General features: G+C 42.9%; 1 protein-coding gene across 4 annotated transcripts in view; it reads right to left on the minus strand.

Moving 5' to 3' along the window:
- The window catches only part of ARHGEF28 (Rho guanine nucleotide exchange factor 28), a 205,320-nt gene that overhangs the window by 118,489 nt on the left and 68,647 nt on the right, over nt 1-18,184 (minus strand). For all 4 annotated transcript variants that reach the window (XM_066602904.1, XM_066602905.1, XM_066602906.1 and 1 more), the window contains exons 5-6: nt 6,184-6,367; nt 1,854-2,034 (exon numbers count right to left, since the gene is read on the minus strand). In XM_066602904.1, coding sequence (XP_066459001.1) covers nt 1,854-2,034; nt 6,184-6,367 — 365 coding nt within the window. The remainder of the gene's footprint in view (nt 1-1,853; nt 2,035-6,183; nt 6,368-18,184) is intronic.

Below are 18,184 nucleotides of genomic sequence, written 5' to 3' on the forward strand. Positions count from 1 at the left end.
ACTCTTGAATGGTGAGATCAGGGAAGAACCACCTGCAGACTTCAGGAGTACAGAAGCTGTGGCTTCAACCATCCCCTGCATACCTGCTGACCACTACAATCCCAAATATTACTTCCAGACAATATAGTACTTCTCCAATATAAATAAATAAATAAAAAATAAATCTTGTTATTTGTATAGCGCCAACTTATTACGCAGCACTTACAAGTAATTCTTATTTATTACCCCCCACCAAGCTGGGTACTCATTTTACCGACCTCGGAAGGATGGAAGGCTAAGTTGACCTTGAGCCGGCTATCTGAACCATTCGGGGTTTGAACTTCAACCTTAAGGTCACGAGCAAGCGCTTACACCCTGCGCCACACGAGGCTCAATATCTTCTTCTCCGGTTATCTAAAACCACATGTACAGTATATCCCAAGGATCGAGTCTGTCCACCACTGTTAGTGTATATATTTTAATGCATGTTTTGAATGAAGCCTGGACGGAGAAGAATTTTGGGCGCTGGGTTTAATTTCTCTCTTTGCTGCAGTTCTATAGACAGAACAGGTGACCAGTATTGGACTCTGAGCACTAAGGCATCTGTAGGCTGTTTACACCACTGGGAAACACTCCTGAGGAATACACTGACTATATAGCCTCGGGCTATGCAGCTGAATGCAATACAGCTGCATACACCACCCAATGGTGACCCCCAAAAAAACAACATATACAGGGTGATTCAAAAAGAACGGTGCAGAAGTAAAGTTGATTTATTCATACACAAACTAACATATAGCAACAATCAGAATGACATGAAAAGATAGAAGAACTCTCTTTTTAACGCACATTAGAGATGTTTTCTATGGGCACCATTGATGATACTAGACTAAATAAAACAACGCCGCTTCCCTGCTGCAGTGGAATCTATAGCATATGATATACCAGGACATGTCTGGGCAGAACTTGACTATGACCTTGACATCTGTCGTATCACCAGTGGTGCCCATATCGAATATCTGCAAGGTGCGTTAGAAGAACTCTTCAAGTTTCTATCTTTTCCTGTCATTCTGGTTGTCGTATTCATACACGAATTGATGTACATCAGCTTTACTTTTGCACCGCTCTTTTATGAATCCCCCTACACTACATGGTATAGGCTGTATTTGTTCAAAAGTTTAGTCAACTGTGCTATTTAAAAAAGTATTGGCAAAACAAGGGCACACTTTTGGCATTCATTGGGCCCATAGACTTCTATGGATAATGGATACTAACCCCCTCTCGCCCCCCCAAAAAACAAAAATTTAAAAAAGTCTAGAATTTCATATTACAATTTGAAAAGACAGGGACATCCATACAAATACATCACGGCATACAGCTTGAAGAACTACATCCACTATCCGCAGTAGATTTCATCGGCAAGCATTCTTGATCATACAAATATTTGTGCTTACAAAGTTCCAGATGTAGGTAATATCTATCTCTGCTTCTGTACTAACTCGATTCCTCAGTAATCAACGCAAACATCTAGACAAGCATTTTAATAGAATTACACTCTTCATTTTTCATAATACATTTTTCCAAAGTAACATTTGGCAATGTCAGTCTGGCTCTTGTTAATGCCAAGCTTAAAATAAGACAGATGTGTACTGGATAAAAAAAAAATAAAAAAGGAGTCAAAATAGTTCAGAAAATAGCAAAAACAAAGCAAAAAAAAAAGATCAAATAAATAATAGAATAATACAGCTTCTAATATACAGCTATATTTGTAGCAAATAGGTCTCTAATATGTAACAATGACTCCAAATACATAGTTATTTTATTTATTTTTCTAGATGATGCATTAGACACAAGCAACAGAAAACAAATCTTACCTTGTCAAAAAAGTTGGTATCACACAAGCATTTTCTGAAAAGCTCAATATCAGACTCCAGGGAGTGCGCAGAAGTCTGACGTCGGGTTAATGCCAGCACTCCAGACGACCAACAGAACCGTAAATAAGAATCCTGATTGATTGCTGCAGTATAGAAGTCGAGTGGAGGAAGCTCCTGCAAACTGGAGGCAATGGAATCGCATTAATAAAAGTACATAAAGCCCTTCCAGAAATCATAAGTCAATCTTCTACACGGTATCCAATGAGTCCGCAAGCAGCAGAGTGGAATCCGTCTGTGTGCCGGCTGCAACGACTGCGCTCTGATCTTGTATAATGAGATAAACACTGCTCATTATCCTCATGTAATGCAATTGGGATTATACGGCACTGCCTCGATGGCTTGCTGAGCATAGAATCACTCCTACTGACCGGCTCGCTGGAGGACTGCGACTGGCAGAAACACAGGGAGCCTCAAGGGAGTTCTGCATTGTTTAAGAAGTTATAAACAGGCAAGACTTTCATAACAAAATGTACCAGTAATCGCGGACACGCTCGTGTCATGCAGATGGCGACAGACACATCCCCGGCAGGAATGACATGGACTCTGCGGGAAGGAACTGCAGATTTTCTGGTCTGGCTGAATCATGAATAGCACAGACATTGGCTCTGCAGGTCCACAAGTACATAATAACTACAAAAAGGTTTGGAAGAAGAAAAAAAAAAAAAACGTAAGTCCTGGCGGAGGTTTCACAACCAAAAATGTGGCGACTGTATAAATCATCCAGGACAATGAGAGGCCTTTACTATGAATAGGGAAAAAAATGTTTATTTTGTAAACCATTCTGCATAGTGGTTTCCTGCTTATATTAGGTTCTGGAAAAGCTTGGTGACAACCACCATGCCAACCATTACTTCCCCCTGGGACTAGTCACTCAGCTTTGCAAGGCTTCTCAATAGCAGATCTGCCAAGTTTTATACCGAGAGCCAACACCCCCACGTAAAGGTCAAATCACATCGTGTCTCAGGAAATCCTCCGGACTTCTACCACTGATGTGCACTTTCCTACCAAAAGTATTTAGACACCTGTGCAAGAATCAAAAGTATTTATTTACACATGTTTATACTTAGTGGGGCTCCTTTGGCCCTAATGACATTGGATATTCTCTAAGATATCATTTCTACTAGCATCTGATACACTTCAGCTGATATTTCCCTCCATTCATCCTGCAAACATCTGGTGAGTTTTCTCAAAGAAGATGCATTGGCCAGTCAATGGTGCAAGAAGCATCATCTTTGGACAGTCGAGCAATGGAAGAACGTTCTATGGACTGATAGAGACAGATGACATAATTGCAGCTTGTGGACCCCTGGAGACTGAATGAACGCATGCACATCAAACGTACACTGCAGGGGGACATTTGCCAGACCCAATCAGCATGCGAGTAGTGGCAATACTGGAGCATTTCTGAGACACACACACCAGTACTTCAACGCTTTGCTATGGAGGGAAAAAAGTCATGTACATTTCTTCTGACCAGCACCACAAATCCAACATGGTCAGATCTCTCGCAGTACCATTGTGGCAGGTGTGAGGTACATTCAATCTTGGCATTTGTATAGCGCCAACTTATTACGCAGCGCTTTCAGGTAATTATTACTTAAAGGGGTTGTCTCGCGAAATCAAGTGGGGTTATACACTTCTGTATGGCCATATTAATGCACTTTGTAATATACATCGTGCATTAATTATGAGCCATACAGAAGTTATTCACTTACCTGCTCCGTTGCTAGCGTCCTCGTCTCCATGGTTCCGTCTAATTTCGCTGGCGGCTTGCTTTTTTAGACGCGCTTGCGCAGTCCGGTCTTCTGCTCTGAGCACGAGCCGCTTCAGTGTGCTCGCCGCTACAGCTCTTCTGCGCATGCGCAGACGAGCTGTATCTTCTCGGGAGCGCGCTGGAGCGGCCATTCTACTACCATCCTCTCTTAGAGGAAGGTGCAGAAACTTGAGCCGCCCAGCAGTGCTGCCCAGCCGTGCCGCCCAGCCCAGCCAAGTGACGGGGGACGGACTGCCGGGGGGCGCCGGGGCCTAGCGCGGGGGCGCCGTGGCCTAGCGCCGGTTACCTGCTGCCTGGCGGTGGGTGACTGTGGCCCAAGAGCGTGTGCCGTGGTCGGCGGCCGCGGTGGGTCCGGTCGGCGGCTGCGGGGCGTCTGGTTGTCAGGGAGACACAGCTGGTAGCGTCTCGGGAGCGCGCACGTCGGGCTACAGCAAGCGACGGGAAAAGAGCCGGCGGCCATCTTGGGGAAACTTTTTATAAGTTGCTGAAACGCTGGAACTGTAAGTACAACCCAGCTAGAAAAGTCATTTACAGGGGGGCTTAGTAATGTATGCTTAATAAGGGGGACTGGGCAAAAAAAAAATTTCACTGCTTCCTCGAGACATCTCCTTTAAGCTCTGATTAGAGAATCAATAAAGTTGGTCTCTGCTCATTCTAACCCCTTAGATGCAATGGGTATGGCAACTGTGGCATCTAAGGAGTTTGACAAAAGGGAGAGAGCTCCTTCTAACAGCCCATAAGGCCCACAACACAATTATGGGAGGGCTGATGTTTTACTATAGCAGCCAAAGGTTTATCAAAGACCCTAATGTATGCCATAAGCATCAGTCTATTTTGTAAAATAAGAACAATCCACCCCACAACATAACGGTGTAACAGCAGGTTGTTTCTGCACTCCCCCTCCCCCCCCCCCCTTCTCTTTCAAAAAGAAAAGCCCCCAAAAACAAACAAAAAAAACTTGAACATGTTCCAGAAAAGAGTCACCATAGGGCTTCCTTTTCCATAAATATAAAGGTTATATCCCTCAGAATGCCAAACATAAGTGTCTATTTCCAAAATATATTCTTTTATTGTGCAAAGAAATAAAACATAAAAAATACCTAAATTAGTAAGAGGCCATGGAGCTCGGGTTTTATGTCATATTCATCAAGTGGCCTGAGAGCAGCTGAGTCTCATTCAAGGGAAGGGGACTGTGCTGCTACACCAGGCATAGCAGCTATGGCTCTGTGTTTGGTATGGACTGAAGTGACCATGGCTAACACTTGAGCACCGCTGTCACGCCAATGAGTGCATAGGCAGACCTTCACCGATAGATCATTAATAGTACAGTCTGCAAAACTCCATTAAACATGCAATGCATTATTTTCCAGTCAACCATCATACATTCACCTAAGTAAAAAAAAAAAATGTTGGCTAGGGGCCCTTTTATATAGGCCAATCATCACTCAGATTCTAGTGGGGATCTAACCATTCAGTGTAAATGCCTGCATGATCTGAATGACAATTTGTTGGCATTATTGTTCGTCGTTCAGTTTTTATGCCTGCAGAATCAGCCCGTGTAAACAGGCAGCGCTCGTCTATGAATGACTGCCTGTTTCCTGTGAATAGAGACAGGTGGGAGCAATTATCGTTGGGACAACTGTTGCATCTGCACCATACAGTCGGCCCATATAAAAAAAGGGTCCTAAGAGTCATTAGAGTTGTTTGCACATGGAATTTATAAGACGACCCCTTGTCTGAAGAGAATCACTTGGTGATCAGCTCATAGCAGCGGCTCCAGCTCCTGAAATGTGGATGTTGCAGGCCCTGCAGGGCAAATGTGGTAATACATGGCATGCAGTCAATTCAAAACCCTGCCATGTATTACATTGTCTCCCGAAGACCACAACAGTGAGCGGTGCTTTTTAAAAGCCGCTCTTTACTCTGAAATATGAAATGGGTTTTAAAGGGAATCTCTCCCTATGTTTTTGCATTCCTCACTGAGAGCACCATGAGATAGTGCCCGTCACACCGATTACAGTGATATGTCTGCGGTGTGGATCTGTGCAGTAGTTTTAGAGAAAATTGCATTTTATTAGTAGCAGCCAGACACAGAAGTAGTCCTGCATATTCATGAGCTGCAGGCTGGCCACACCTACCTCACCCTCCAGCCAATGATTGGCAGCTCTCTATGTACAGTAATAGGCACACAGCTGCTAATCATTGGCTAGAGGGCGAGGTGGGTGTAGCTAGACTGACGCTAATGAAAATCCAGGACTACTTCAATTAGTCCCCCTATGCCTTTACTGCTACTGATAAAAGGCAAGTTTCTCCAAAACTACTGCACAGATCTACACAGCAGACATATTGCTATAATCAGCGTAACTGCCGCTACCTTGTGCTGCTCTTAGAGATGGGTACAACAAGATGACAACAGAGTATCTCTTTAATCAAGGGTAACTCCCTTCCCATTCTCAAGATAATACAGCTGTCCAACAGCCTCAGCTGTCTACTTACTTCTTTAAAAGTTGCACCAATTCCGTGTGACCGTGCCGTATAGCAACCTCCACAGGGGTCTCTCCTTCTTTGTTCACTCTACTTAATGCGGACGTCCCACCAGGAAGACACATGAGGTAGTGTGACAGCTCTGTTAATCCCCACCTCATGGTTAGATGTAGCAAGGTTTCATGGCAAAGGCTATCTGGAAAACAAATATACAAATTATATTCTATAGTCTCTCACAGTACAGGATGAGCAGTTACATCACTCTTCACTTAGAAACAGTGACACTAAAATAAAACTGGCAGGAACTCATTAAAGGGGTTGTCCAATTGTAAACTATTGATGGTCAATTCTTAGGACAAGCCATTAATAGCACATCAGCAGGGATCCACCATCTGGGAACTATACTGGTCAGTCGTCCTCCGGGCTGGTGTGCTTGTGCAGCAAGAGGAACTTTGCCTGTAATAACTAAGTTGGCCACTGCACTGAGAACAGAGTTGTTGGGGGCCGCTGATGGAGTTATATTGGGAGCCCCCTTACATTGTTCATAGCCTTAGTTGCCATTCTAAATATAACCCTACCATTGAAGGGGTTAAGTGTTCTGATACCGGTTACTGCTGATGGTTATAACTCCGAATCAAATAACTCAGAGTTTCAGAATACAACATACATGGGCCGAATGGGCATATCTGTCCCGGGTTCATACTGCCCATGAGTTCTGCAGGGGACAGCTTCACTGTAATAATCAACATACAGATTATTACTCATGGTTTATCTTCAAACAGGAACATTCTTGTTGAAAAGGTTATTGTCATCTTAGACATCTATGTTATAAATGTCTGATAGGTGTGGGTCCCACAAGTAAGACCAGCTTCTATGTCCAGAACAGAGATTTCCCGACCCTGTACTGCCTAGCGAGGCGACAGCTGGCCTCCAAGCATGTCCTGCGGCTGTGCCACTTTACATGGTCAAGATGTAGGATCTTCAAATGTGTTTCCTCAGTGGTCTGAGAATGAATCTTTTCATGTAGACGTCCATGCCCTGCTTATGTACCAAGTAACTGATGACAATTTCATACATCCATAGATGTAATAAATAGTCACCCAACAAAAAAAAAAAAAAAATCCCTAAAACATAGGTTATTAAACCCTGCAAAGGCACTCTTACATATACTTGTGCCCCACAATAAACCGTTGTGTCCAATCTCCACTGGGGCAATCACAAAGGCCCTCAAACATCAAATGCTGACATACTTCATAAATCATTAATCATATCGCTTATGTGGACATAAAAATCATTGCTCGTCAGCAGCACATCCCATTTTGGGAATACCCTGCCAACAATAAGAGAAAGGAGGAACAAACAATCATACAAAAAAATGCTTGACAATTGATCATAATAAACGCAAGTAAATGACTACTAATTAGAGATGAGCGAACGTACTCGGATAGGCACTACTCGTCCGAGTAATGTGCCTTATCCGAGTACCGTTGTACTCATGCAGAAAGATTCGGCACGCGCTGCGGAGCGGGGAGCTGCAGAGGAGAGCGGGGAGGAACGGAGGGGAGATCTTTCTCTCCTTCTCTCCCCGCCGCTCTGCCCCGCTCCCCGCTGCGACTCACCTGTCAGCAGCGGAGCACCCCGAATCTTTCAGCACGAACACAGCGGTACTCGGATAAGGCACATTACTCGGATGAGTAGTGCCTATCCGAGTACGTTCGCTCATCTCTACTACTAATCAATTAGCTATATCAGTCAATCAGCATTGGTTATTCACAATTAATCTGCCTGTGTAAAAGGACCTAAAGGAATAAGAACTTGGCAGCCAGTGTTTAGTTTCTCTCTAGTGCCACCACAGGGGAAATAAGGTATTACACTGTCTATGGAATCAGTAGGCTGCCAAAGTAACGCAGGAACATGTTGGGTCTTGAGGAGTGAAACATGCTCTTTGCAGTTGCTCCACTCTGGTTAATCAGACTCCCTTCCCAAACACCATTTTCGAAACAGTAATTTACCTTAAAAGAAATTATTTTTCTTTTGTGATAGACATGATGATTGCTATTATAAAATGTCTATCGATTAATATAACCCAAATGTATTTTGCTATTGTAATGACTTTTAGCTCAAGAGTTTAAAGGACACACACACAATCTAATCATGGTATTTGCTAGCCAATGGATGGGTGATGTATTTGCTCTAAGTACATAGAAGTTGCTCAACCAGTTTCTAAGAGTTAAAAGGCCATAGTGTCGTGTATATCCTGTGTTCAATACTGAGTGTTTACCTAGGCCCCCTTCCACTCTCATCCTGAAGCTAGGTAAACAATGAGTCATCACTACACGGAGATGACTTCAGCTAGAGGACGAAGTCCATGCTGCCTCAACACTTGGAAGGGGGTGGGCAGAGAGGTGGGGGATTCTATATGATCCAACAAATGAGAATCTTATATGTTACTGATGTAATCTGTTGCACGCCCATTGAAGGGCGGTTGTCATGTGTTATAATAAAAAGCCTGAGCCTCTACACAGTGTAGAGACTCTCCCGGTTTTAGACAAGCATTTGTGTCTGATTCTGGTCGATGTGTGCACACGATACTCAATTCGGAAAGCGACAAAATACCCCAAAGCCTGCTGGAGAAATCATAATCCAGATCACTTTCTTTTTTGTGGCAACGTATTTTAGACATGCATTTTTCTTTGCAGACAGTCGGCTTTCCTAAAGAAGCCTATGAGACAACACCTTAAAAAAAAGTTGTAACTGTAGCATGCTGCATTTTGTGTGTGGGAGGGGGGAAGCAACATGAGCCCATAAAATACATCACAGGTGAGGAAAATGGCACAAAAAAAAAAAAAGTACTGTATATATTGCAGGTCTGTAGCTTTTATTTTTGTGCGTATTCCATGCAGATGGCTTCTATTGAAGTCAATGGAAGCCGTCCGATCCGCAGTCCTTCCACAATTTCCAGAGGTTTAAAATTTTTTTTTTTAAGTTTGTACTGCGCAGGTCTGACGGCTCGCCATGCGGACCACCCGCACTACAGAAAATATAAAAGAAAGACAGGTACGCGCAGATGCCAGCTGGGGACAGGGGCAGATTTCGCATGCGGAATGCGACCCACCCGTGTGCGGTCGGCCTTAATTGACCAGAAAACTTTTAAACACTTCTATTTTTGAAATTATTTACATTTCTCCACACTTTTACACAGTTATGCAGAATATCATCTCACCAGACTCCCCAACCCCGTTACCGGACTACCAGCTCCGCACAGCACTAGGTTGTAGTCACACAGGTGATTTTGGTATGTGAAAAACTGCCATTAATCTGTGATTCTCATGCCTACTTTTCTCTGCTGGTTCTTTTCACCATGTGGTCCCCATAGTAACCTGCACTAAAACTGCATCGCACTTGCATCATAATCACATGATTTTTATGCAACGCTCCCATAGAAAATAATGGGTGATTCTTGAGGAGGACTCACAAAAAAATAGGTCATGCAGCAACTTTTCTTACTCGGACTACTGATCTGAGGGGGAAAAAAAAAATTTGAGAATTGCTTGTGTGAATTAAACAATTCCAGTGAACGGGTTCTTTTCCTGAGCGAGTTCTGTTAATCTTGGAATCACATGGGACTATATCCTCAGGCTGTTGTCCAGCTACAACCCACCTTAGTCCATCGCTTTTTTTTTCTGTTCTTCCCCATTTTTTCAAGATTGATTACTTGCTACTTTGTTAACTTAAATTGCCATTTGTATTATGTTACCCTTATGTGTTAGTTTTTATTCACGCAGCCAAGAGCGAATTCCACCCAAGATTCTCATGCACCAATCTTGACCAAGAACCGGGCAATAAGACAACAAGCAGCAATTATTCAAATTTCGAATATCGGTCTGAGTGAAAGATTTGTTCATGTGACTAAAATGAGTGGGTTCTTTCTTCCATGCAAATTCTGTCCATCTCAGACAGAACTCCCATGGACAACTCGCCAGTGTGAATGCAGCCTTACTAGCATCTACTGTCCATCCATCCTGCTGATGGATTCTGTGCAGCCAATCTATCCGAAAACCATTGATCCAACTCCGGTCTGACATGATGCTGCTATGGATCAATGATAGGCTAGTATAGAATGTTCCCACCCTTCTATGTTACTTAAGTAAATCCTTTACTAGAACCCAGAAAGGAAACTTTTCAGAATTCCTCTTGATTGAACTGTTTAGCGCTCAGAACAAACCAAACAAATCCACAAGGATGTTTATGGAGAATGTGAGAATTATTGCAGGGCTCATCCTCAGTCCCATGAGGCACTTGCAAGGAGTAAAGCGCAGCTGGCTCAATGTATTTTGGGAATAGTTCCTTGAGAACAGTTCCTGTCCAGCCGTGTGCAGCCGCTAACCTCTTGTGCCTCGGAGGGGAGTACTGTATACTATAGAAATACTGGGGGAATTACAAGCTTTCCCTTCAGATGTTATTTATAGTCTCCAATCTTATTTTCGCACTACAGTCCTCTGAGAAAGTAAAATAAGGAGACCTTATAATCAGAAGGTAAATCTGAAAATGATCAGTGGGAAATTTAACCCTTTGCAATCCAATTTTAGATTCAAGGTTTCCTAGGGGGCTTTCTCTTTCTGCCATTATACAATGGCGCCATCTGTTGGCTAGAGCCAGTACTGCGGTATGGGACATGCTGAAGAGGCCCCCGACAACAGAGCGGCCAGTAATCCACAGTAAGAATACCCTGACAGATGTCTTCGGATATCGAAGCTGTACAGCCTTCAATCAGAATGTCTTCAGACGTCAGACAGTGGATTGGAAAGGGTTAAAGACAAAATCCTACAGAATGGCCCATTTTCGACAAAATGTATTTTAAAAAAACATCCACGTCGAAAGAATACATTTTTAGAATTATAGCTAAATATTTCAAATTCTGATATGCAAGATTCAAAAATAATGTTGCAAAAGTAAAGGCGATTTAGGAACTTTTTTCAAGGTTGTGATGTCCCATATGGGCACTGTTAGTGACACGGCAGATGTCAAGTCAACAGTCCTGTTCTGCCCAGACGGGTCCTGGCATATCCTCCTATTGATTCCACTGCAGCGGAGAGATGTTGTTTAAGGTCCCCTAGTGTCACCAACTCAATCACATGGAACATAAGGTGTATGAAAACTTAGGAGTTCTATCCTTTCATGTCACTCTGGCTGCTGTATGTCACTTCATGTATCATTAAGTCAGCTTTACTTTTGCAGCATTGTTTTTGAATCAGCCTGTACTCTATCTGCATAGAGCCAGAAGTATTCTGTGTGCCACCTCCGGGGGGCACTATATTCTGAACTAGAAACAAGGCTTGTAGAGAATACCTTCATAATATGGCCGATGATGAAAAGTGCTACAATGATGTATGCTCAAACAGCAGCCAGTGCATTGCACATGCATAAGTAATAATTGCATTGGAATAAAAACAGGTAAAAAGCACATGAGAAACAATGAATTTATGAGTTTTTCAAGTTTAAAAAAAAAAAAAGGTAGGAAAAAAAAAAAGCACGCACACACATTATTATACCTGCCAATCAGTATCTACGGCTCAACTGCAGCAGTTCTGGGGATGCATGATGTCATCACTGCAGGGAAGTGGAGGACTGACCTATCCTGCCCACTGGTCAGCAATATTATACTTACGGATAACCACTTTTTATGGATTAGAGAGCAGTGGGACCAATTGTTTGTACTGCATAAAAGCAAATTGCCCAGTTCCTTTCCCCAAATGTATTGTTTAACAAGGCTCATGTGAACAAGTGCGCTACTAGTCCATTCAGGCCTCTCTCACACAGGTAACAGAGATATTGCAGCTTTGTCCCCCATGATTTTGCAGCATCGACAATGTGTTTGCTTGTGAAAAGCCGCGTGTGGCTACTGCCTGTGATTTTACTGTGAGAAGGTTAAGCCCTACCCTGAAAATAAGCCCTAGTTGCATAACATTAGAAAAAAAAGGGGGGGGGGGGAATACTTACATAGCAGGCTTGGTCCGGGTCCCGCTGCTCTCCGGAGCCCTATTACACATCCTGCAGTCCTTGTGCACCAATAGAAGATTACTTCCTGGTTGCAGGATTCATAAATTTCCCCTCCAGGAAGCAATGGCTCTGACTGGATCATCCAGCCCTGCTCAGCCAATCAATGCAGCGCTCAATGAGCCAATGCGATGGCTGTGATTAGTTTTTCAGCCGCTGCTCAGCTAATCCATGCAATGCTGGATGAACCAATCACAGCCATCGCATTGTAGAGGCAGGATTTATGAATTGGCCACTTAATGCCGTGGCTCAGCCAATTCATAAATGCTGCCTCCACAATGCAAATTTTTTTTCCCCCTCACAAGCTAGCATCAGAGAAAACATCACTAATGTGAAAGAACCCATTGGAAAGCATGGGCTTCACATACATATGTTTTCTCGTGCTATCACATCGTGGAAAAAAAAAAATGAATCGCATTATTTTGGCGCCTGTGGGAAAGCAACCTCATGCTGTAGATTTACTACTCTTTAGTATCCTACGGGACACTAAGTGTATCCTCCAGCATATCCATTTGCAGATTTTCCCCTATTGCACTGCAGTCAGAATAGAGTAGGGCCAAGATATAAGACTGCGGGCTTTTACACCGGTTCTTTTGCACCTGAAATAAATCTGAGGATGGGAGCAGGGAAGGATTTCATAGTGTATCTCAAACTGACTGCAGTATTTAACCTACGGATCCCTCATAGGAGCAATCCGATCACTGCAGGTATCACAGCGTCAGGAAGCAGTACTGAAAGCCCATACAAGTACGGTATTGTGCGGCACCCATGTCAGCCGGTCTACATTTATGGAATAAACGTTCATATGCAGAATAAGGACGAACGGGAAAACATTTTGTAGTCCAGAGACTGCCATGTGCTATATCTGTGCCGGGTGTGACATCGCTCTCCCATCAATGTACATGCAACAAGCGGGAACTGTTGTCAGCACCCCGAATATCAGCAGCAACTGTGTATACAATGTCAAGTGGTATTTATTCAACAGTACAACTCGCGCTCATTAATCTGTCGCTTCCAATTTGTATCCATCTAGAGACCACAAAAAAAAATTAGCAGTGAACAGAGCTCCCCCTGTTGGTAAGTAGCATGCAAATACACACAGTATATACAACCTAAGAACATGCTTTTCTCCTAAAATCTCACCAAGTATTCCTCAAAAAAGGCCTCAAAGTAAATATATTTCATCTATTATGTATAGTTGTTATGCAATAAGTTTCCTTTTAGACATAAACCTAAGACCATGATGGTTACATAGCTTAGTGGCTACCTCGAGTTTAAAAAGTAGCACTAAGCTGTAGTTTGCAGTCTTCCAAATAGAAGACCATGGTGCGGCTGCTGTGTCTTTGAGCTTTTGGCTGCATCACAGCTGTATCTCTGAGTCAGTACGTAATTTATTTGTGACCTGCACTACCTGCTGATTGTTAACGGCGGCACCTTTTGATCTATGAGCAATCTCCTTTTAGCCGTGTTGATGGACTGATGTTGGGCAGGGTGTGATTTTACACTTCTTAGGTCTTTGTACACTCACACAGTTTGCTCTTGCTGCATTCACATTGCCATGTGTGTTCTTGCTATCTTTACTCTGATACAGAACAGCTTGTGTGATCTGCCTTCCCTGAAGACTAGGATACACAATCAGTGCAGTTTAATCTGCCATTTATAATTCCCTCCCCCTTCCTGCTGCCATCTTTAGAACGGAGAGGAGCGCAGCAGGAAAAGCTGACATAACTAGGAGCACTGTGCTGCTGGATATATGTCAGAAGCAGCAGGACAGCCAGCTAAGTGAAGGATATGTGCCAACAAAGAAAATTGAAAAAATAGCTCTGCGCTCTTTTGGACCAAGGTGCGCGTCTTGTATGAAGGGCAGTAAACCCGCATTTAGGTTTCCATCTTTTTACTATAAGTACATATTGCTTATGTACTTATAATAAAAAGATGGAAACCTAAATGCAAATTTACTGCACTTCATACAAGAAGCGCACCTTGGTCCAAAAGAGCGGAGCTATTTTTTTCAATTTTCTTCGGCAACACATATCCAAAGCTCCTGGTTTGCCAGTGAGTTTTTCATCTCCAGAGGTCGCTCCAGGTAACTGGATTGTGGACAAGGACTTTATACAACTCGGATACAGGGTGCAGGTGGGATCTCCCTTAGCAGGGTTACCCCACCGGGCACCAGCTGAGGGTGATTTCACCTTAAAGGAGATGTCCCGAGGCAGCAAGTGGGTCTATACACTTCTGTATGGCCATAATAATGCACTTTGTAATGTACATTGTGCATTAATTATGAGCCATACAGAAGTTATAAAAAGTTTTATACTTACCTGCTCCGTTGCTGGCGTCCTCGTCTCCATGGTGCCGACTAATTTTCGCCCTCCGATGGCCAAATTAGCCGCGCTTGCGCAGTCCGGGTCTTCTCCTCTTCTCTATGGGGCTCCGTGTAGCTCCGTGTAGCTCCGCCCCGTCACGTGCCGATTCCAGCCAATCAGGAGGCTGGAATCGGCAGTGGACCGCACAGAAGCCCTGCGGTCCATGAAGATAGAGGATCCCGGCGGCCATCTTCAGCAGGTGAGTATGAAGACGCCGGACCGCCGGGATTCAGGTAAGCGCTGTGCGGGTGGGTTTTTTAACCCCTGCATCGGGGTTGTCTCGCGCCGAACGGGGGGGGGGGTTTAAAAAAAAAAAAAACCCGTTTCGGCGCGGGACATCTCCTTTAATATCAAATTGTCAGATACTTATTTAAATACACAAGGTGCAATTCTTATACATTCCTTTATTCTTTAAGCTAAGTGAAGGAGTTATACAGACTCTAGGATAGTAAAATGGTAGGATTTTTTTCTAAATGCCATTTAGCAACTTGCTTAGGGTGACATTACATGAGCACTCACAGTTACTACTAGTGCTCATGATTTACTGATAATTACAACTGCAGCCTGGCAGTTAAGGGTATATAGCAAATGTTAACAGCATTCATATACTAGCAGTCTTAAATCTGCATTTAGAAAGCAACTAATATAATTTCATTGACATTTTTTTCCAGGTTTTTTCTATGTCAGAGTGAAGGACTTGACCATGCAATTCTATATTTGGGGATGTAATACACTGTAGTACTTCTGTATTGCAGTATATTATGTTTATTTCTTTACATTGATAGCCATGGCAAGGCCACTGTTAGGCCTGAAGTTGCCAGGGCAATCCATCAGCCCTTGCCCAGGAGCCATTTTACGCCTTTGCACAATAAGGAGCCAAGAAAAGCCATGTGCATAAGACTTTAGTCTGGCAACCAGGGCTAGTAATTAAAAAAATAAAAAAAAGGTATGAACAGCTCCACCTTCACAATACAAAAATAAAATACTTTACTGCAGCTACCAGATGTTACAGGTTTGTAATTCCATTCACAAATTGTGACTAATAGCTTTAGGTCTGGGCATGTTTTATTATTCTTCAATTTACTTAACGGAAGGAGGTGGTTTTGATGTTAATTTCTATGCATGGAAGGACAATGCAGTTTTCTATTATGTTTATCAAAAAGTGACAAAACCCTTAAAAAAGGGTTGCACCACAATGGATAGAGGAGAGCTTTATGATCATTACAGCTCCAACCGCTGGAACACTAACCAATCCCAAGAACGGGGATCCCGATGGTTTCCACATAATGGTGTTGTGGCGCGCATGCACATCCTCCACACCATTAATGTGAAATGAGTACAGGTTCCAGTCTTTGGACTTCTGCAGATCATAAAGTTATCCCACATCCTATGGATAGGAAATACATTTTGATTTTGGTACAACCCCTTTAAGGCCCTCACACACACACAATATAATCATCCAAACCACTAATAACAGCAGGGCTGGTCAAATGTCCAATATGTATAGGGGCATCTCAACTTTCCGCAGACAGATGATGGCAAGGGAAAGTAAGATGGAGACATTAAATTTTAACTCATGATCATTTTGTTCCCTGGGAGATAAGCCGCTGCCAGAGCTGTCTAGCTGCAACTTACCTCCATAAGCACATGAAAGTTGGGCTGAGTCAAATGTCATGTGTATGGAGCAGCTAGGAAAAACAAATGTCAACAAAACAATTGAATGTGTATGGGCAGCCTTGGAATATTCTCAGAAGTGCTCATGGCGTTGTGGATAATGTATGGGCGAGGGCCAATTAGGGACTGAGGCCTCATGGAATCTGACGGGGATTCAGTTTTTTATACAGCACTACAAGATTGTCCCTCCTGCCAGCCCTCTTGTTTAGCTGCCTACTTGTTGCGGCATGTTTAAATGGAGGAATGCCACCTGCCTCCTGCGGGTAGGTATAAAGATGGGTTAAGGATTGGTTATTGGTGTAGACTTGAGTAGGTAGGACTCAGTCTACATGTTTTATATGTTGGGTTATTAATATTTATAAGGTAACCCGTTTAAAATAAATGCCGCGGCCTTACAAATAAATGCTGGCGTCTGTGTTTCCATTTCAGGTATATGTTTGGATATTAATATAGAGCATAAGATTCCATGAATGTGTCACAATACCATATGGCACCAATAGACTTATGGGACCCTACTGTACCTCTGTAGGACTTGAATTTCACATGGAAGCTCCCATTATTAATTTCCATATAAATCCCCCCCCCCCCCCCCCAAAAAAAAAAAAAATTGTAGCATGCTCCATAAAACGGACTACCCTTGTACCTTTGCATTAGTAGAAAAGGGCCTTTTTCTATGATCGTTGACTAGATTTTGTGATTTATAGTTCTCCATAACATGTCGTATTACAGAGCTGTGTGTGTGAGAATTACTGGAGCACTTATCAACCATACATGGTGGGGGAAGCTAATTACTGTATACAAATTGCTGGGACAGATTCAAAATAAATCCAGAGTCCTAATTTACTATTCCCATGGCCTTTCCTGCACCCCACCTTTCCTGTATGCTCGTACCCTGCAGTGGTAACAGCTGTATAGTATACTTGGAGACAAACTACATCCAGGAAAACACATTCATCGGGAAGCCCATGTTGAATGGACCCACACACACAACAGGCCTTATACATATCCAACCGAGCAAGGGCCAAAGGCCAGCCCTACCACAAAGCAAAAAGTACAGAAGAGGAGGAAATAACTGTAGAAAGATACATGAGAGGCTTGTGAAAAGTGACCTATACAAAGAACTTCCTGACTTCTAGTTCAAGACAAAAGCTAAATATGTTTCCAAATGGCCATAATGACCATGGGAAATGGATAAAAGAAAACTCCTTGGGTGACAAAGTACAAGTGGACATGACAGCTACTGCTAAGCAGTGGAACATGACCATGATATTTGGGAAGGGAAGGCCAGAAATACTTTGGGCAACATTCGGAGATATCTTGTGGTTCAGCTCCTCACCATTACCAAGATCTTCGTTTAATGCCGGTCACTGTAAACATTAATTGTATTCAGAACCAAAAAAATAAAAAAGGTTATTAGCCTCTAAATGTATCTAGCATAATAAAGAATCTGTAACAGTCGTAGGAAGAGTTAAAACAAAAATTACAGTACTGTTCAAAGGTGTTCGGTAAATAAAAGGAGAAAATGTTGCGAAATAAGAATGTTTCCAAAGATAGACGTCTTAATAGTTTATTTTTTGTCAGTTAACAAAATGCAAAGTGAACAAACAAAAGCTAAATCTAAATCAAATCAATATTTGGTGTGACCGCCCTTTGCCTCCAAAGCAGCATCAGTTCTTCTAGATACACTTACACAAAGTTTGGAATTGCATAGGATTATAGTCAAGTATATGATCAACTAATTCATTTTTTCCCCATATATTAGGTTGAAACACAATCTTTAACTGAAACAGAAACAGCTGTATAAGGAAGGAGGGGGGGAATTGGTGAGGAACAGCCAAACTCTGCTACAAAGGTGAGGTTGTGGAAGACAGTTTCCTGCCACAGGTCATACACCATGGCAAGACTGAGCACAGCAA

This window comes from Eleutherodactylus coqui, chromosome 5 (genome assembly GCF_035609145.1).
Source record: "Eleutherodactylus coqui strain aEleCoq1 chromosome 5, aEleCoq1.hap1, whole genome shotgun sequence".
NCBI lineage: Eukaryota > Metazoa > Chordata > Amphibia > Anura > Eleutherodactylidae > Eleutherodactylus > Eleutherodactylus coqui.